The sequence below is a fragment of the Pseudophryne corroboree genome, chromosome 6, assembly GCF_028390025.1.
Source record: "Pseudophryne corroboree isolate aPseCor3 chromosome 6, aPseCor3.hap2, whole genome shotgun sequence".
Classification (NCBI taxonomy): Eukaryota; Metazoa; Chordata; class Amphibia; order Anura; family Myobatrachidae; genus Pseudophryne; species Pseudophryne corroboree.
In genome coordinates this window covers 829,433,132-829,451,343 of record NC_086449.1, presented here as the reverse complement: position 1 = coordinate 829,451,343, position 18,212 = coordinate 829,433,132, and the positions used below count along the sequence as shown (strand labels likewise).

The 18,212-nt window shown below is 47.6% G+C and overlaps 1 protein-coding gene across 7 annotated transcripts in view; it reads right to left on the bottom strand.

Annotated features, from left to right (window-relative positions):
* The window catches only part of CACNA2D4 (calcium voltage-gated channel auxiliary subunit alpha2delta 4), a 367,390-nt gene that overhangs the window by 71,301 nt on the left and 277,877 nt on the right, over positions 1-18,212 (bottom strand). For all 7 annotated transcript variants that reach the window (XM_063929351.1, XM_063929344.1, XM_063929346.1 and 4 more), the window contains one exon: positions 1,703-1,764. In XM_063929351.1, coding sequence (XP_063785421.1) covers positions 1,703-1,764 — 62 coding nt within the window. The remainder of the gene's footprint in view (positions 1-1,702; positions 1,765-18,212) is intronic.

The window sequence follows — 18,212 nt, the reverse complement described above, 5'->3', positions numbered from 1 at the left end:
GTAACATAGCCAGCAATAGCTGAAATAGGCATCAGATTACCACGGCAATGGCCACAATTTTATGGGATCATGGTTTTATTTGATCACAGGGGGATGCAGAACTTGGGTCTGCACGCCCTAATGTACTGAACTTGCACAAGAACACCCCTCATACGCCAAGTGCATAAGTACTGGCATAAGTTGGGCACTTGGTTAGTGTGGTAATATTGCACCAATAGTATCCTGACATTGCACAAATGCCGTATATGCACATATAAGTCAGGCCCTATGGGGGGTAATTCCAAGTTGATTGCAGCAGGAAATTGTTTAGCAATTGGGCAAAACCATGTGCACTGCAGGGGGGCATATGTAACATGTGCAGAGAGAGTTAGATTTGGGTGGGTTATTTTGTTTCTGTGCAGGGTAAATACTGGCTGCTTTATTTTTACACTGCAATTTAGATTGCAGATTTAACTCACCACACCCAAATCTAACTCTCTCTGCACATGTTATATCTGCCCCACCTGCAGTGCACATGGGCCCTCATTCCGAGTCGTTCGCTCGGTAATTTTCATCGCATCGCAGTGAAATTCCGCTTAGTACGCATGCGCAATATTCGCACTGCGACTGCGCCAAGTAATTTTACAATGAAGATAGTATTTTTACTCACGGCTTTTTCTTCGCTCCGGCGATCGTAGTGTGATTGACAGGAAATGGGTGTTACTGGGCGGAAACACGGCGTTTTAGGGGCGTGTGGATAAAAACGCTACCGTTTCCGGAAAAAACGCAGGAGTGGCTGGAGAAACGGGGGAGTGTCTGGGCGAACGCTGGGTGTGTTTATGACGTCAAACCAGGAACGACAAGCACTGAACTGATCGCACAGGCAGAGTAAGTCAGAAGCTACTCTGAAACTGCTAAGAAGTTTGTAATCGCAATATTGCGAATACATCGGTCGCAATTTTAAGAAGCTAAGATTCACTCCCAGTAGGCGGAGGCTTAGCGTGAGCAACTCTGCTAAATTCGCCTTGCGAGCGATCAACTCGGAATGAGGGCCATGGTTTTGCCCAACTGCTAACAAAAATCCTGCTGCGATCAACTCAGAATTACCCCCTATAGCTGAATCATTTGCCACACTAACCGGTATGACTGAAACATTTCTCCAACCAAATAACCATATAGACTTTCCAATGATACCTGAGATGGTAAACTCACCCAATATTATTAAATTAATGCTATCGATGACTTTAAGTGCATTGATCAGTCATGGTGAAGATGCTGGGATTAGTAGTTCAACAACAAACTGGGCCTAATTCAGAGTTGATCGCAGCAGCAAATTTGTTAGCAGTTGGGCAAAACCATGTGCACTGCAGGTGGGGCAGATGTAACATGTGCAGAGAGAGTTAGATTTGGGTGGGGTGTGTTCAAACTGATTTCTAAACTGCAGTGTAAAAATAAAGCAGCCAGTATTTACCCTGCACAGAAACAATATAACCCACCCAAATCTAACTCTCTCTGCACATGTTACATCTGCCCCACCTGCACTGCGCATGGTTTTGCCCATTAGCTAACAAATGTGCTGCTGCGATCAGATCTGAATTATGACTACTGTGAATCCAGGGGGCTGAGTGTTGCTGGGCCTTTACCATCATTCAAGATCCAAAATGATTAGAAGTAATTCACCATTTCTAACAATCCTTCCCCTAACGATTGTGTGATCACTTACCTGTCGTGCCACTCGCCAGAAAACGTCCCGCAGCAGAGACAGCTTCATCTGAACCCCAACAGCTGGAAGGAAGAGAGAGAAACACGGTATATTACTAACAGGGGTGCAGCAAATAGCAACCTAGATATACACATCTACAGTTCTGCAGAGATTCCCCTTGCTCTGCAATAGGCAGAGAATCGTTTTCCGACAGAACATAAAATATAAGTATTACGTGGCAGAAGTAACAATTCCACCCGTGTATCCTGTCACTAGCTTTGTGTCCTCTCACTAATGGTTCATTATCCACGTGTCCTGTCACTAACAGTTCATTATCCGTGTGTCCTGTCACTAACGGTTCATTATCCGTGTGTCCTGTCACCAACAGTTCATTATCCGTGTGTCCTCTCACTAATGGTCCATTATCCGTGTGTCCTCACTAACAGTTCATTATCCACGTGTCCTGTCACCAACAGTTCATTATCCGTGTGTCATGTCACTATTGGTCCATTATCCGTGCGTCCTCACTAACAGTTCATTATCCACGTGTCCTCTCACTAACGGTTCATTATCCGTGTGTCCTCTCACTAATGGTTCATTATCCGTGTATCCTGTCACTAACAGTTCATTATCCGTGCGCCCTCTCACTAATGGTCCATTATCCGTGCATCCTCACTAACAGTTCATTATCCACGTGTCCTCTCACTAACGGTTCATTATCCGTGTGTCCTCTCACTAATGGTTCATTATCCGTGTATCCTGTCACTAACAGTTCATTATCCGTGCGTCCTGTCACCAATGGTTCATTATCCGTGTGTCCTGTCACTAATGGTTCATTATCCGTGTGTCCTGTCACTAATGGTTCATTATCCGTGTGTCCTGTCACTAACGGTTCATTATCCGTGTGTCCTGTCACTAACGGTTCATTATCCACGTGTCCTGTCACTAATGGTTCATTATCCGTGTGTCCTGTCACTAATGGTTCATTATCCACGTGTCCTGTCACTAATGGTTCATTATCCACGTGTCCTATCACTAATGGTTCATTATCCACGTGTCCTGTCACTAATGGTTCATTATCCGTGTGTCATGTCACTAATGGTTCATTATCCGTGTGTCCTGTCACTAATGGTTCATTATCCGTGTGTCCTGTCACTAATGGTTCATTATCCGTGTGTCCTGTCACTAATGGTTCATTATCCACGTGTCCTCCCACTTATGGTTCATTCTCCGTGCGTCCTCTCACTAATGGTTCATTATCCGTGTATCCTGTCACTAATGGTTCATTATCCACGTGTCCTCTCACTAATGGTTCATTATCCGTGTATCCTGTCACTAACAGTTCATTATCTGTGCGTCCTGTCACTAATGGTTCATTATCCGTGTGTCCTGTCACTAATGGTTCGTTATCCGTGTGTAATGTCACTAATGGTTCATTATCCGTGTGCCCTGTCACTAATGGTTCATTATCTGTGTGTCCTGTCACTAATGGTTCATTATCCGTGTGTCCTGTCACTAACGGTTCATTATCCACGTGTCCTGTCACTAATGGTTCATTATCCACGTGTCCTGTCACTAATGGTTCATTATCCACGTGTCCTGTCACTAATGGTTCATTATCTACGTGTCCTATCACTAATGGTTCATTATCTGTGTGTCCTGTCACTAATGGTTCATTATCCGTGTGTCCTGTCACTAACGGTTCATTATCCGTGTGTCCTGTCACTAATGGTTCATTATCCACGTGTCCTGTCACTAATGGTTCATTATCCACGTGTCCTGTCACTAATGGTTCATTATCCACGTGTCCTGTCACTAATGGTTCATTATCCACCTGTCCGGTCACTAATGGTTCATTATCCGTGTGTCCTGTCACTAATGGTTCATTATCCGTAAATCCTGTCACTAATGGTTCATTATCTGTGCATCCTCTCACTAATGGTTCATTATCCGTGTGTCCTGTCACTAATGGTTCATTTTCCGTGCGTCCTCTCACTAATGGTTCATTATCCACGTGTCCTGTCACTAATGGTTCATTATCCGTGCGTCCACTTACTAGTGGTTCATTATCTGTGTATCCTGTCACTAATGGTTCATTATCCACGTGTCCTGTCACTAATGGTTCATTCTCCGTGCGTCCTCTCAGTAATGGTTCATTTTCCGTGCGTCTTCTCACTAATGGTTCATTATCCGTGTGTCCTGTCACTAATGGTTCATTATCCGTGTGTCCTGTCACTAATGGTTCATTATCCGTGTATCCTGTCACTAATGGTTCATTATCCACGTGTCCTGTCACTAATGGTTCATTTTCCATGTATCCTGTCACTAATGGTTCATTATCCGTGTATCCTGTCACTAATGGTTCATTATCCACGTGTCCTGTCACTAATGGTTCATTTTCCATGTATCCTGTCACTAATGGTTCATTATCCACGTGTCCTGTCACTAATGGTTCATTTTCCGTGCGTCCTCTCACTAATGGTTCATTTTCCGTGCGTCCTCTCAGTAATGGTTCATTTTCCACGTGTCCTGTCACTAATGGTTCATTTTCCGTGCGTCCTGTCAGTAATGGTTCATTTTCCACGTGTCCTGTCACTAATGGTTCATTTTCCGTGCGTCCTGTCACTAATGGTTCATTATCCGTGTGTCCTGTCACTAATGGTTCATTATCCACGTGTCCTTCCACTTATGGTTCATTCTCCGTGCGTCCTCTCACTAATGGTTCATTATCCGTGTATCCTGTCACTAATGGTTCATTATCCACGTGTCCTCTCACTAATGGTTCATTATCCGTGTATCCTGTCACTAACAGTTCATTATCTGTGCGTCCTGTCACTAATGGTTCATTATCCGTGTGTCCTGTCACTAATGGTTCATTATCCGTGTGTAATGTCACTAATGGTTCATTATCCGTGTGCCCTGTCACTAATGGTTCATTATCTGTGTGTCCTGTCACTAATGGTTCATTATCCGTGTGTCCTGTCACTAACGGTTCATTATCCACGTGTCCTGTCACTAATGGTTCATTATCCACGTGTCCTGTCACTAATGGTTCATTATCCACGTGTCCTGTCACTAATGGTTCATTATCTACGTGTCCTATCACTAATGGTTCATTATCTGTGTGTCCTGTCACTAATGGTTCATTATCCGTGTGTCCTGTCACTAACGGTTCATTATCCGTGTGTCCTGTCACTAATGGTTCATTATCCACGTGTCCTGTCACTAATGGTTCATTATCCACGTGTCCTGTCACTAATGGTTCATTATCCACGTGTCCTGTCACTAATGGTTCATTATCCACCTGTCCGGTCACTAATGGTTCATTATCCGTGTGTCCTGTCACTAATGGTTCATTATCCGTAAATCCTGTCACTAATGGTTCATTATCTGTGCATCCTCTCACTAATGGTTCATTATCCGTGTGTCCTGTCACTAATGGTTCATTTTCCGTGCGTCCTCTCACTAATGGTTCATTATCCACGTGTCCTGTCACTAATGGTTCATTATCCGTGCGTCCACTTACTAGTGGTTCATTATCTGTGTATCCTGTCACTAATGGTTCATTATCCACGTGTCCTGTCACTAATGGTTCATTATCCGTGTGTCCTGTCACTAATGGTTCATTCTCCGTGCGTCCTCTCAGTAATGGTTAATTTTCCGTGCGTCTTCTCACTAATGGTTCATTATCCGTGTGTCCTGTCACTAATGGTTCATTATCCGTGTGTCCTGTCACTAATGGTTCATTATCCGTGTATCCTGTCACTAATGGTTCATTATCCACGTGTCCTGTCACTAATGGTTCATTTTCCATGTATCCTGTCACTAATGGTTCATTATCCGTGTATCCTGTCACTAATGGTTCATTATCCACGTGTCCTGTCACTAATGGTTAATTTTCCATGTATCCTGTCACTAATGGTTCATTATCCACGTGTCCTGTCACTAATGGTTCATTTTCCGTGCGTCCTCTCATTAATGGTTCATTTTCCGTGCGTCCTCTCAGTAATGGTTCATTTTCCACGTGTCCTGTCACTAATGGTTCATTTTCCGTGCGTCCTGTCAGTAATGGTTCATTTTCCACGTGTCCTGTCACTAATGGTTCATTTTCCGTGCGTCCTGTCAGTAATGGTTCATTTTCCACGTGTCCTCTCACTAATGGTTCATTATCCCTGTATCCTGTCACTAATGGTTCATTATCCACGTGTCCTGTCACTAATGGTTCATTATCCACCTGTCCTGTCACAGTTCTTTTGCTTTGTGTCATCTCACTAATGCTTCATTATCTGTGTGAGGAACACTGGGGGTCATTCCGAGGTGATCGCTAGCTGCCGTTGTTCGCTGCGTAGCGACCAGTGAAAAAAAGGCTAATCTGCAGGTGCGTATGACCGCAATGCGCACGCGCGTAGTACGGCTACAAAGTCCTTTGTGGTTTTGCACTGGTTCTAGCGACGATTCCAAAGGCACAGCCGGCCGCAAGGCGATTGACAGGAAGGGGGCGTTTCTGGGTGGCAACTGACCGTTTTCAGGGAGTGTTTGGCAAAACGCAGGCGTGGCTGAAAAAACGCAGGCGTGGCTGGGCGGGTGTGTGACGTCAAAAGCCGTCCCTCTGTCGTTAGAATCAATGCACACGAAGAGTAACTACAGGGCTGTTTTGTTTTTCACAAAAAGATTTTGCAAGCGAAAATACACTCCCCAGTGGGCGGCGACAATGCGTTTGCGCCTGCACATGAGCACCCCGGTCTGCCGCTCAGAAGTGCTCATCAGAGTCACAAGTGTCAGATACCTGCAGCTGGAAACACTGGGGCAAGTTCTGCGCACACACAGTGTAACTTATGTGAATCGCTTGTTTACAGCGGGCAAATGCACTAAGGTGCAAATCTAAGTTACCCCCCTTTATATCAGCCCCACTGATGCCTGACACCCCACTCCTGACCGCTCCCTCGATCCGACGAGCAGATCTGCATGCAGGCTTGTCTCTACAGAACATAAAACCGCCAGTCGCTGGATGAAATTCCACCTCGACACACGATCCAGGTGCGAGCGCCGCCTCAGTATTTGTTACGGAGAAGCCTAATAACACTAATCAGGACTAATTCTCCCAATTTATTTAAAGCTCTAATCAAATTTCCTCCTCGTTTCGTCTACAAGTGTCTTGGTTCATTGTAAGTGCTTTATCCCCAGGCTGCAGAATACACCCGGAGACAGTACTATGCACACGGTGAAATAATGACCCGGTAGCTGGAACAAGTACCTGGAACTCTCTGAGAAGGGGTTAAATCGTCAGGCGACGCTAAATCTAAGAATATCCCTATCTCTAGCCTTCCCGCCTATCTCTCCTCGCTGTCACCTCTCACTCTCGCAGCCGTGAAAAAGGTGAAAGTTTCCTCTGCGTCAGTAACAGGTAGCGTCACAGCACCACGCTGGGGTCTTGGTCATCGCACCTGTTAGGTTATCGCTACATACGATCACTTGCAGATACATTTACTACAAGATAATAGCCAGCAACAGAGACTCATCTCAGCTTGGGGGTACCCCACCGGTGTATGGGGGCGGGTGATTTTATTATCAATATAGAATAAGCCACATGCGGCTCTTCTACTCAGTGATGGGGTACGACTGACTCAAGTTCCTGGGTCGGGGTCTAGTTGTAGCCGACTTCACCTCCCTTATTACACGTCTCTGAGTGTGTATATGATATGAGTTTTTGCCAGCAATAGGGATTTTTTTTTGGCATTGCCCAATGGTGGTCATTCCGAGTTGGTCAGTCGCTAGCAGTTTTTAGCAGCCGTGCAAACGCTAGGCCGCCGCCTCCTGGGAGTGTATCTTAGCAGAAGTGCGAACGAAAGGATCGCAGAGCGGTGGCAAAGTTTTTTTTTGTGTGCAGTGTCAGAGTAGCTCCAGACCTACTCCATGCTTGCGATCACTGCAGACTATTCAGTTCCTGTTTTGACGTCACAAACACGCCCAGCGTTCGCCCAGCCACGCCTGCGTTTTTCCTGCCACTCCTGCGTTTTTTCGAACACTCCCTGAAAACGGTCAGCTGACACCCAGAAACGCCCTCTTCATGTCAATCACTCTGGGGCCAGCAGTGCGACTGAAAAGCTTCGCTAGACCTTGTGTGAAACTACATCGGCCGTTGTAATAGTACATTGCGCCGCATACGTGCCGTTTATTTGCTTCATCGCTGCACAGCAAACGAATGCAGCTAGCGATCAACTCGGAATGACCCCCATTGCATGAGGAAGCCTTATAAACAAGAATTGGGTGGGTACACGTATAACCATAATACTTGTTCTGTTATCCCCACCTAAGGTGTGCGCAGGCGCAGTGGGGATGAAAACTCAGGCTCAGGGCTTCAGCTCCACTTTTATCAATCAGTAAGAAAAAAACAGATAAAAATGTATTTCAGAATCTATTCCCCAATGAAAAATTCTTTATTCAAAGACTAGAGCAGTTTATTACTTATTTTCTTCTGTATCACCATCTTGGCCATAAAGAATAAGGACTGCAGTAGTACACGTCTTCGGGCCTAATTCAGATCTGAACGCTGGGCTGCGTTTTTTGCAGCCCTGCGACCAGATAGTCGCCGCCTACAGGGGGAGTGCATTTTCGCTGTGCAAGTGTGCGTTCCTATGTGTTACAGATCTGTACAAACTGATTTTGCACAGTCCAGGACTTACTCTTCCAGTGCGACTGATTCCTGCTGATCGGGGCCGGAGCGGACGTCACACACCCTCCCTGAAAACTCTTGATCCCGCCTGCGTTTTTCCAGACACTCCCTGAAAACGGTCAGTTACCACCCACAAACGGCCTCTTCCTGTCAATCTCCTTGCGTACGCCAATGCAAATGGATCCTTCGCACCATCCCGTCGCTGTCCGCCGATGCCCGTTGTAGCCGTCCGACGCGACTGCGCATTGCAACTCAGACGCATGCGCGGTTCGGATCTGATCGCGAAAACGCACAGCAGCGATCAGATCTGAATTAGGCGCTTTGTTACATAGACTTTCCCCTCTGCATAGGGATATCCAGCGACCCTAAAAGAGCATGTCTCCCATATACGTCTTGTGGGACACTGTAGGTGTAACACGTTTGTCGAGCACAGAAGTTCCCTGACCCTGGACCGACACACCCCGCCCGCAGCACACATACCGTGGGGTGAGCGCCAGGAGCAGGCAGATGTGTGCCGGGAACACTGTAATGACACACTCGGCATCTATGTCGTAGGTGGCAGCACCAGGTGCAAGTCTCTCCTCCATGATTGGTCTAAACTTAGTCACATGGTGCAAGCAAGTAACCAATCAGAGATCAGATTTTGTCATGGCAGATTCATCTACTAGTAATGTAAAAGGGAACATCCCATCTACTGCAATATAGACGTAACACTGCACCATATCAGACAGATCGCTGCGTACTCTCATCTCGCCAATTCTGCCTACAAACCCGCAACGCTCACAAGACTTAGAGCCTGATTCATGTTTGTAAGTAAGTAACTTTGTGTCTGGAACAAACCATTGGGGTCATTCCGAGTTGATCGCTTGCTGCCGATTTTCGCAGCGCAGCGATAAGGCTAAAAAATGGCAAAACTGCCCATGCGTATGCACCGCAATGCGCAGGCGCGTCGCACAGGTACAAAGCGGATCGTTGCTGAGCGATGGATTTAACGAAGAATCCATTCGCACGGCCGATCGCAAGGAGATTGACAGGAAGAAGGCGTTTGTGGGTGTCAACTGACCGTTTTTTCTGGGAGTGTTAGGAAAAACGCAGGCGTGTCCAGGCGTTTGCAGGGCGGGTGTCTGACGTCAATTCCAGGAACAAAAAGACTGAAGTGATCGCAGCGGCTGAGTAAGTCCAGAGCTACTCAGAAACTGCACAAAATGTTTTTGCAGAACTCGGCTGCAAAGGCGTTCGCATACTTGCAAAGCGAAAATACGCTCCCCCGTGGGCGGCGACTATGCGTTTGCACGGCTGCTAAAAGTAGCTAGCGAGCGATCAACTCGGAATGAGGGCCCATGTTACCATGGAAACGGAGCAAATACATTTATAGTGTTTCTGTGCAGGGTAAATACTGGCTGATTTTAGGCGTAGCCCGCACATGTTAGCTTTATTTTTACACTGCAATTAAGGTTTCAGTTTGGATACACCACACCCAAATCTAACTCGCTCTGCACATGTTACATCTGCCCCACCTGCAGTGCAGCATGGTTCTGCCCAATTGCTTGCAAATCAGTTGGCTTGGGTACGACTCGGAATCACACTTAGCCACTCATAGTCTGTACACTTCAGTAAAGAGCGTGCACAATGCTAAACATTGCAAGAAACTGTCCACAAAATGCAGTTTGCATCATCCCCATAATGTCATTTATCCAGCGTTTACAGTATCCCAGGCCAGTGCGAGCAGCATCATGTAATGTAAGGAGGGGATTGGAAGTAGATGCAACACACGCCTATAGTGATAGGAGATGGGACCCGCTATATCAGACATAGTTCATGCATCAAACTTAAATCAAAAAATCTAAATCCAAACTGTTATAAACTATCTAATTATATTATATAAATATACACACACACACACACACACACACACACACACACACACACACACACACACACATATATAACAGATAGGTTAGAAACAGTGTCTGTTTGTGAATATATAACACTAGTGAATCTGTCACTGGGAATAAGGGGCCTGATTGCAGATGTTGCTCCCGGCGTACACAGAAGCAGCGATGCACAGATATGGTATTGCAGCAGGAGGCATCTGATATAAGTAGATGCCTCCTGCTTGCATTTGTGATCCAGCGATGAGTCACTTGCGACACCATCGGCCAGCTGAGTGACCCATGGGGCCATGCAAGCCGGCTGCCGCAATTCCTTCCAAGAGGCTAGGAAATCTCTGTCAGAAGACGCAGATCCTGGCCTCAGCACTCCCACAACACAGAGGTGATATACCTACATTTTAGAAAATGAAGGCCAACACCACACCCCTCCCCCGCCCCCAAATGGCTGCAGACTGTCAGTCACTTGACACTTGCAGCCGCTCTGCTTCCGGCGAGGCAGGACCCGTAGTGCACATGTGCAAAGTACCGAACACTGGTACAGAACTGCGACCTGCTTTCAAGTTTCGTCGGGACCTGAATCAGGGCCAATGTGCAGACAAGTCAGTCCCCATCGTTACACTGTCATCCTCTGACGTTAGCGGGTTTGAATTGCACAACTAGCTGTACTAAATAATACAATTCTTTCAGGGGACTAAATAATGCACCTTGTTACCCCGAGCAAGTCACCTGACACACTAAAAACACCTTAATAACAAGTTTGAGAACCCTGACAACCTCTGACTGTATACAACGTATTCACAATATACAGTACCTTGTACCAGTAACAGAATACAACCCCAAATTCCACCACATGGACTGTAATGTAGTAACTGATGGCCCAGGTCAGCTCCTTATATGACCGGGCAGCAGGTAAACCGTTTCAGGACCCAGGACAGCTCCTTATATGACCGGGCAGCAGGTGAACCATTTCAGGACCCAGGACAACTACTTATATGACTGGGCAGCAGGTGAACCGTTTCAGGACCCAGGACAGCTCCTTATATGACTGGGCAGCAGGTGAACCGTTTCAGGACACATACACAGGACAGCTCCTTATATGACCGGGCAGCAGGTAAACCGTTTAAGGACCATGGAAAGCTTCTTATATGACTGGGCAGCAGGTGAACAGTTTTAGGACCCAGGACGGCTCCTTGTATTAACTTTTTATGCATAATTTTAATATTTTCTGGCTGCCTGAATAGCAGAAAACGTTAAAAGTGCTGTAGAGATCTGTTCTCTGCAGTGTGGATATCGTAGGAGTGAGGTTTAGTGGAGAAGATAATTGCATTATTTTATCCATTAACCCTTTCATACATAGCAAAGAAAATTAAATCATGTGGGAACGTTTCAGTAGAAATTTGCTTGCTGAACAGAGCCCTGACAATGTCATTATTACAGAGGCACACTAGTGTGCTTAAAGCTTAAAAAAATGTAAACCTGTGCAACAAGCGCCAGGTATGGGTCCAAATGGCCATTAGATGTCCATCACTCAACCCGATCTCTTCCAGCTCAGAGCTGAAGTAGAGTTGCAGTTATTGTGAGGGATGGATACGGCTGTGCTTTGTTCCGCACAACTAGAAATACATTGTTTCCCTACCTTAACCACTTTACAAGGGTCTTGTCCACAAAATTACATAAAACAGTAACCGCTACGATGAAACCCCAAACACCACCACCTACGCACATTGGCGAATTCTAGGTGCACCTGTACAAACCAACCCTAATGAGGACTTTGGGCTTCACCTCAGCCATTGGCACTTGGTAAATGAGGCCCTCTGCGCTGATGTGCCAGTTATACACATTGTACTAGTTGTGCTTATAGGTGGTGGTGACTATCGCTCCCTATAATAGTTATTTGCTGGTTCCACACTGTAGGCTCGATGTGGGTGGCTGATCCCATTGTGCTCACAGATGGGTAATCAGAGCCTGTAATGGTAATTACAGGGGGAGTGACAGCAGCGAGACAGTAATATCCAATACACACTCTGAAAACACCAGCAAACAATAGAGTAACAGACAAACACAGAGATACAGAAGACAGGGGGAATGAGAGAAATGGATAATAAGAGACATGCAACCAGAGAGAACAGCACATTAACCAGCAAGAAACTGGCACAAGCTAGACATCAAAATTGAGGAGAGAGATAAAGATAGCTATAGGTCAGAGAACGCGAGGGGGATATAGAGTCAGCGAGAGGGATATAGAGTCAGCGAGAGGGATATAGAGACAGCGAGAAGGATATAGAGACAGCGAGAAGGATATAGAGACAGCGAGAAGGATATAGAGACAGCGAGAGGGATGTAGAGACAGCGAGAGGGATACAGAGACAGCGAGAGGGATACAGAGACAGCGAGAGGGGAATAGAGACAGCGAGAGGGGAATAGAGTCAGCGAGAGGGATACAGAGACAGTGAGAGGGATACAGAGACAGCCAGAGGGATACAGAGACAGCCAGAGGGATACAGAGACAGTGACAGGGATACAGAGACAGTGAGAGGGGAACAGAGACAGCAAGAGGGATATAGAGACAGCCAGAGGGATACAGAGACAGTGACAGGGATACAGAGACAGTGAGAGGGGAACAGAGACAGCAAGAGGGATATAGAGACAGCCAGAGGGATACAGAGACAGTGACAGGGATACAGAGACAGTGAGAGGGGAACAGAGACAGCAAGAGGGATATAGAGACAGCCAGAGGGATACAGAGACAGTGACAGGGATACAGAGACAGTGAGAGGGGAACAGAGACAGCAAGAGGGATATAGAGACAGCCAGAGGGATACAGAGACAGTGACAGGGATACAGAGACAGTGAGAGGGGAACAGAGACAGCAAGAGGGATATAGAGACAGCCAGAGGGATACAGAGACAGTGACAGGGATACAGAGACAGTGAGAGGGGAACAGAGACAGTGAGAGGGGAACAGAGACAGCAAGAGGGATATAGAGACAGCCAGAGGGATACAGAGACAGTGACAGGGATACAGAGACAGTGAGAGGGGAACAGAGACAGCAAGAGGGATATAGAGACAGCCAGAGGGATACAGAGACAGTGACAGGGATACAGAGACAGTGAGAGGGGAACAGAGACAGCAAGAGGGATATAGAGACAGCCAGAGGGATACAGAGACAGTGACAGGGATACAGAGACAGTGAGAGGGGAACAGAGACAGCAAGAGGGATATAGAGACAGCCAGAGGGATACAGAGACAGTGACAGGGATACAGAGACAGCAAGAGGGATACAGAGACCGCCAGAGGGATACAGAGAAAGCCAGAGGGGATACAGAGACAGCGAGAGGGATACAGAGACAGCAAGAGGGATACAGAGACCGCCAGAGGGATACAGAGAAAGCCAGAGGGGAACAGAGACAGCGAGAGGGATACAGAGACCGCGAGAGGGGAAGAGAGACAGTAAGGGGGATACAGAGACCGCGAGAGGGGAAAAGAGACAGTGAGAGGAAAATAGAGACAGCGAAAGGGATACAGAGACAGTGAGAGAGATAAGGAGACAGCGACAGGGATACAGACACAACAAGAGGGGAACAGAGACAGTGAGAGGGGAACAGAGACAGCAAGAGGGGAACAGAGACAGCGAGGGGGGAACAGAGACAGTGACAGGGATACAGAGACAGTGACAGGGATACAGAGACAGTGAGGGGGATACAGAGACAGTGAGAGGGATACAGAGACAGTGAGAGGGATACAGAGACAGCGAGAGGGATACAGAGACAGCGAGAGGGATACAGAGACAGTGAGAGGGATACAGAGACAGTGAGAGGGGAACAGAGACAGCAAGAGGGATACAGAGACAGCGAGAGGGATACAGAGACAGTGAGAGGGATACAGAGACAGTGAGGGGGATACAGAGACAGTGAGAGGGGAACAGAGACAGCAAGAGGGATACAGAGACAGCAAGAGGGATACAGAGACAGTGAGAGGGATACAGAGACAGTGAGGGGGATACAGAGACAGTGAGAGGGATACAGAGACAGCGAGAGGGATACAGAGACAGCGAGAGGGATACAGAGACAGTGAGAGGGATACAGAGACAGTGAGAGGGATACAGAGACAGTGAGAGGGGAACAGAGACAGCAAGAGGGATACAGAGACAGTGAGAGGGATACAGAGACAGCGAGAGGGATACAGAGACAGTGAGAGGGGAACAGAGACAGTGACAGGGATACAGACACAGTGAGAGGTATACAGAGACAGCAAGAGGGATACAGAGACAGCGAGAGGGATACAGAGACAGTGAGAGGGATACAGACACAGTGAGAGGGATACAGAGACAGCAAGAGGGATACAGAGACAGCGAGAGGGATACAGAGACAGTGAGAGGGATACAGAGACAGTGAGAGGGATACAGAGACAGCGAGAGGGATACAGAGACAGTGAGAGGGATACAGAGACAGTGAGAGGGGAACAGAGACAGCAAGAGGGATACAGAGACAGCGAGAGGGATACAGAGACAGCGAGAGGGATACAGAGACAGTGAGAGGGATACAGAGACAGTGACAGGGATACAGAGACAGTGAGAGGTATACAGAGACAGCAAGAGGGATACAGAGACAGCGAGAGGGATACAGAGACAGTGAGAGGGATACAGAGACAGCGAGAGGGATACAGAGACAGCGAGAGGGATACAGAGACAGTGAGAGGGATACAGAGACAGTGACAGGGATACAGAGACAGTGAGAGGTATACAGAGACAGTGAGAGGGATACAGAGACAGTGACAGGGATACAGAGACAGTGAGAGGGATACAGAGACAGCGAGAGGGATACAGAGACAGTGAGAGGGATACAGAGACAGTGACAGGGATACAGAGACAGTGAGAGGTATACAGAGACAGCAAGAGGGATACAGAGACAGCGAGAGGGATACAGAGACAGCGAGAGGGATACAGAGACAGCGAGAGGGATACAGAGACAGTGAGAGGGATACAGAGACAGTGAGAGGGGAACAGAGACAGCAAGAGGGATACAGAGACAGCGAGAGGGATACAGAGACAGCGAGAGGGATACAGAGACAGTGAGAGGGATACAGAGACAGTGACAGGGATACAGAGACAGTGAGAGGTATACAGAGACAGCGACAGGGATACAGAGACAGTGAGAGGTATACAGAGACAGTGAGAGGGGAACAGAGACAGTGAGAGGGATACAGAGACAGTGAGAGGGATACAGACACAGTGAGAGGTATACAGAGACAGCAAGAGGGATACAGAGACAGCGAGAGGGATACAGAGACAGTGAGAGGGATACAGAGACAGCAAGAGGGATACAGAGACAGTGAGGGGGATACAGAGACAGTGAGGGGGATACAGAGACAGTGAGGGGGATACAGAGACAGTGAGGGGGATACAGAGACAGTGAGAGGGATACAGAGACAGTGAGAGGGGAACAGAGACAGCAAGAGGGATACAGAGACAGCGAGAGGGATACAGAGACAGCGAGAGGGATACAGAGACAGTGAGGGGGATACAGAGACAGTGAGGGGGATACAGAGACAGTGAGGGGGATACAGAGACAGTGAGGGGGATACAGAGACAGTGAGGGGGATACAGAGACAGTGAGAGGGATACAGAGACAGTGAGAGGGGAACAGAGACAGCAAGAGGGATACAGAGACAGCGAGAGGGATACAGAGACAGCGAGAGGGATACAGAGACAGTGAGGGGGATACAGAGACAGTGAGGGGGATACAGAGACAGTGAGGGGGATACAGAGACAGTGAGGGGGATACAGAGACAGTGAGAGGGATACAGAGACAGTGAGAGGGGAACAGAGACAGCAAGAGGGATACAGAGACAGCGAGAGGGATACAGAGACAGCGAGAGGGATACAGAGACAGTGAGAGGGATACAGAGACAGTGAGAGGGGAACAGAGACAGCAAGAGGGATACAGAGACAGTGAGAGGGATACAGAGACAGTGAGAGGGATACAGAGACAGTGAGAGGGATACAGAGACAGTGACAGGGATACAGAGACAGTGAGAGGTATACAGAGACAGCAAGAGGGATACAGAGACAGCGAGAGGGATACAGAGACAGTGAGAGGGATACAGAGACAGTGAGAGGGGATACAGAGACAGTGAGAGGGATACAGAGACAGCGACAGGGATACAGAGACAGTGAGAGGTATACAGAGACAGCGACAGGGATACAGAGACAGTGAGAGGTATACAGAGACAGTGACAGGGATACAGAGACAGCGACAGGGATACAGAGACAGTGAGGGGATACAGAGACAGCGACAGGGATACAGAGACAGTGAGAGGTATACAGAGACAGCGACAGGGATACAGAGACAGTGAGAGGTATACAGAGACAGCGACAGGGATACAGAGACAGTGAGGAGGTATACAGAGACAGTGACAGGGATACAGAGACAGCGACAGGGATACAGAGACAGTGAGGGGATACAGAGACATAAGAGGACAACAGAAACAGTGACATGGGACCAGAGACAATGACAGAAGAACAGATTCAGTGAATATATGATAACAAGAGAGAGGATTACAGGGAGAGTGGGACGGATGTAATGAAGTCCGCGTTGTCCGGAGGTGCAGGTTCCTGGCCAAATTCTGAAGTTTTTTTAAAGCAGCAATATTTTACAAGGCGTTGTTCTGCCTTGTACGATTGCCGCTTTAAAAAAAAGTCAGAGTTCGGCCGGAAACCTGCACCTCCGGACAACGCGGACTTCATTACACCTGACCCTGGTGAAAGGGAACAGAGACAGCGACACCTATAACTTGATGGGCATCCTATTGTAGAACACTGGGCATCCTATACTATGATAGGCAACCTATAACCGCACAGGGGGCATCCTACTACAGTGTGACGAGCACAGGCTCCAGAAAACACATAAAGCCTCGTAGCATCCAGCACTTCATTGCCCCTTTTGGACCCTATGCCAAGCTCAGGAACCAGGAACATCCCAAGCTAACATGTTGTTTCCTATAGCAACACTTACACCATTGTCTCAGACACATGAATGGAAGGACAGGCTGGACAGGATCACTGATAAACTAGGGGGTGTATTTATCATTGAAAGGCTTTGCTATGACGTATTGTCTTACCCCTATTCCTCCGCCCACCCAGAGGTCTCTCCTTTCTCTTTCCTTTTTCTCTGCTGCTTTCCTCCTTTTCTCCACGTTGTCTCTTTTCTTTCCTCTGTACAGCCTGTATTAATGTGGCGTATGCTGGAACTTTCTTTCCTCTCTACAGCCTGTATTGATGTGGTGTACGCTGGAACTTTCTCTCCTCTCTACAGCCTGTATTGATGTGGTGGACGCTGGAACTTTCTCTCCTCTCTACAGCCTGCATTGATGTGGTGGACGCAGGAACTTTCTTTCCTCTCTACAGCCTGTATTAATGTGGCGTACGCTGGAACTTTCTTTCCTCTCTACAGCCTGCATTGATGTGGTGTACGCTGGAACTTTCTTTCCTCTCTACAGCCTGCACTGATGTGGTGTACGCTGGAACTTTCTTTCATCTCTAGAGCCTGCATTGATGTGGTGTATGCTGAAACTTTCTCTCCTCTCTACAGCCTGCATTGATGTGGTGGACGCTGGAACTTTCTTTCCTCTCTACAGCCTGCATTGATGTGGTGGACGCTGGAACTTTCTTTCCTCTCTACAGCCTGCACTGATGTGGTGTACGCTGGAACTTTCTTTCCTCTCTACAGCCTGTATTGATGTGGTGTACGCTGGAACTTTCTTTCCTCTCTACAGCCTGCATTGATGTGGTGTACGCTGGAACTTTCTCTCCTCTCTACAGCCTGCATTGATGTGGTGTACGCTGGAACTTTCTTTCCTCTCTACAGCCTGCACTGATGTGGCGTATGCTGGAACTTTCTTTCCTCTCTACAGCCTGCACTGATGTGGTGGACGCTGGAACTTTCTTTCCTCTCTACAGCCTGTATTG